The 3,358-nt window shown below is 34.7% G+C and overlaps 1 protein-coding gene across 1 annotated transcript; it reads left to right on the forward strand.

Moving 5' to 3' along the window:
* Positions 1 to 281: 281 nt before the first annotated feature.
* LOC138168408 (olfactory receptor 4F15-like) lies at positions 282 to 1,221 on the forward strand. The gene has a single exon (XM_069097435.1). The coding sequence runs from the start codon at positions 283 to 285 to the stop codon at positions 1,219 to 1,221; it is 939 nt and encodes a 312-aa protein (XP_068953536.1). The 5' UTR covers position 282.
* The last annotated feature ends 2,137 nt before the right edge of the window (positions 1,222 to 3,358 follow it).

The raw sequence follows: 3,358 nt of genomic DNA on the forward strand, positions 1-3,358 counted from the left end.
TCACTGTCCTTTTCTTCTCACACATACCTTGATTAAAAAAGTTCGAGGTTTTATATGATTACTTATTCAGGGAGCATTTACAAAAACCACTATATTCCTTAGAAATCATGCATTTTTTTCAAAAAAATTAAGTTTGCAACATACTGTTGATTAAGAGGTACTTAAAAGCACCATGTATTCACAAGGACTATTAAATAAAATATTAGAAATACATTTTAGTACAATGGTTCTTATTCCTTTTTTGTTTTGTTTTTCCTTTCAGGTAACCTTAAAGTTTATCTGATGAATAAACTGAATCACTCCATGGTATCAGAGTTTGTGTTGCTGGGAATCTCTAATTCTTGGGTCATTCAGCTTGGCATCTTGGTGTTTGCCTCCATTTTCTATATGGCTGTTATGGTGGGAAATTTCTTTATTGTACTCACAGTGAGCTTTGACAGTAACTTACATTCCCCAATGTACTTTTTGCTGGCCAACCTCTCCTTTATTGATTTGTGTCTGTCCACTGTTGCAGTACCCAAGATGATTTCTGACCTTTTTTATGAGCACAAAGTCATATCATTCCAGAGTTGTATCACTCAGATATTTTTCATTCATTTTATGGGAGGAACTGAGATGTTACTGCTCATTTCCATGGCATTTGACAGATACATTGCCATATGTAAGCCTCTTCACTATTTGACCATTATGAACCCTAAAATGTGTATTTTTCTTCAGGTTTCTTCTTGGACCATTGGCCTTATACACTCATTGACCCAGTTGGCTTTTGTGGTGAATCTGCCTTTCTGTGGTCCTAATAAAATTGACAGTTTTTATTGTGATCTTCCTCGGTTCATCAAATTGGCCTGCATGGACACTTATAAGTTGGAGTTCATTGTCACAGCTAATAGTGGTTTTGTCTCCATTGGCAGCCTGTTTATTTTATTCATCTCCTATATTTATATCTTGGTCACTGTTCAGAAGCACTCTTCAAGTGGAATGTCCAAGGCTCTCTCTACTCTGTCAGCTCACATCAGTGTGGTGGTCTTATTCTTTGGTCCATGCCTCTTTTTTTATGTGTGGCCATTCCCTACAATGCCAGTGGATAAATTTCTTGCTATTATTGACTTCATTATCACCCCTGTGTTAAATCCTTCCATTTATACATTTAGAAACAAAGACATGAAGGCATCAATGAGGAGACTGAGCAGCCAGCTAATGAACTTTAGGAAAATTTTATAAATAACATTGAGAAAGAGAAACAATATTTTTCATGCTCATGAGCACCATTTTATATGTGAATGAGGTGCAGTGTGGCATAGTGGAAAGAAATCTGGCATAGAAATTAGGAAGACAGGTTTGAATTCTCCCTTTGACACATACTGAATTTGTAATCCTGAACAAGTCACTTACCTTCTCAGTACTTTATGCAACCGAGACTACAAATTCAGAGTAGTGACTGATCTGATTTTTCTTGTCAATTTCCTCACCCAGGAGTTTCCTGTACCCATGAGATCACAATCCAGTCCCTATTAGGAACTAGATGGTACATTTGGAGTCAAGAAGACCTGAATTCAAATCCTAGACATTTACCAGCTGTGGGATCCTGGGCAAGTCACTTAACCTTGCAGCCTCAGTTTTCTCATTTCTAAAATGGGAATGATAATAGCACTTATATCACAGTGAAGTAAAAATCAAAGGAGCTAACATATGTGGAGTATATTGCAAATCTTAAAATGCTACATAAATTCTAGTAATTTTCCCCTTCTCTCTCCTATTTGAATATGAACATGTCAAGTTGACATGTTGACAGCATGGTTGATAGTATGCTTTATTCTAGTGGTCCTTAAACTGGTATGAGAACAACTTTTGTGGCCTAATAGGCATTTTGACTGCTACTTTGTCTGTTTGGACACATAAACAAACACTTTCTGGATGAATTCCTGAAGTTATAAAATTACTATTGTGGTTACAATTACAAGATTCATCTGCAAGTTCATACTAACTAGCCATGTATGGGCAGTCACTCTCTCCTTAGGAATAGGATTATTTTGCCAATCATAAAGTGTAAGTTTGTGTCTCCTATTTTCATCTGGCACGGCTATAGAGTTATCATGGAATAAAGCTTAGATAAAAGGTGTTATAGAAGGGATTACTTGTTAGGGATATCTAGCATCTCTAAGCCCCCTTTAATTTTAGATTCTATGATGTTATAAGTAACTACTTTCTCTTCTACTTGGCCAGATTAATGTCTTTTCTGAGAAAGCACCTTTTGGTGCTAGATGACACAACCAAAATCTGTGTAGGAATATGTAATAAAATGTAAGGATCACAAATTTACCTTTCTGTTTGCTGCCTTACACTTATTAAAACTATAATAAGAATCAATAAAGTATTTCTTTTATTAAACTTTATACTATTTAGTATGTGTGAGTTCCAATACAGATGTCACTTGGAATGATGAGATTTCTATCATGTATGTCTTTTAATTTGCTTTCTTGTATGCTTTGAGTCTCAGTAAGGTTGTACAAATTATAACTTTTTAAAATTTGATCTAGAATATAGGAAATAGCTCCATAGCTATTATTAAACACCTTCTGTGATGAGAAGCTCTCTGTCTCTGTCTCTCAGTCTTTCTGTCTCTGACTCTGTCTCTCTGCCTCACACTCACACATTGTAGCACTCTCTTTTTGTACACATCTCTAATTATTAGAAAACTATTGCTTATGGTAAATAAAATTATCTCTTGTAGTTCCTTGTAACTTAGACTTATTGGTTTCTATTTTACCTGCTATAGCTACACAGAATAAATTAAATCACTCTTTCACAAGACACTCTGTAAAATATTCAGTCAGATAGCTGGAATCTGTGCCTCCCCTGAATCACTTTTTCCTAATGAAGCATATAATAACTATTCCTTCCAGTTTTATGTCCTTCACATATTTGATGAACATGTTTCCAAATCTTCATCTAACTCATTCATAAAACTATTAAACAAAATGTTGTCAGAGACAGTCAATCACATACAAATAATTGAGAATCATTGTTGTAGAATAGTCTGCAAAACTTTCACAGTGTTCAAGTATAATATATATTTCTTTCTCATTTTATTGATATTTTTTTCTCTCTCTCACCCACCTTTTCTTCTTCATCTTTCTTTTTCTTATCCCATCCCACTCACTTCTTCATCTCTTTTTTTTTTTTACATTTTTTTTCATTCTCTCTTAGGAAAGGCACCACTGTTGCGTGTTTCATTTTCCTTTGTCATTGAGCCCAATTCTGAACTCTAGAAGACACATTTAGTGTTACAAGAACTATCTGATTTTCTGCTTTTGGCTAAGACTTCAGTTTTATTTGAAGTGAGAATTTATTTTCTGGA

This window comes from Petaurus breviceps, unplaced genomic scaffold (genome assembly GCF_028583685.1).
Source record: "Petaurus breviceps papuanus isolate PSGF00001 unplaced genomic scaffold, PetGlider_PUasm1.0 37, whole genome shotgun sequence".
NCBI classification, from domain to species: Eukaryota; Metazoa; Chordata; class Mammalia; order Diprotodontia; family Petauridae; genus Petaurus; species Petaurus breviceps.

Bases quoted from the DNA above. Each gene is read 5' to 3' on its own strand.
- LOC138168408 (XM_069097435.1), top strand. From the start codon at position 283: ATGAATAAACTGAATCACTCCATGGTATCAGAGTTTGTGTTGCTGGGA.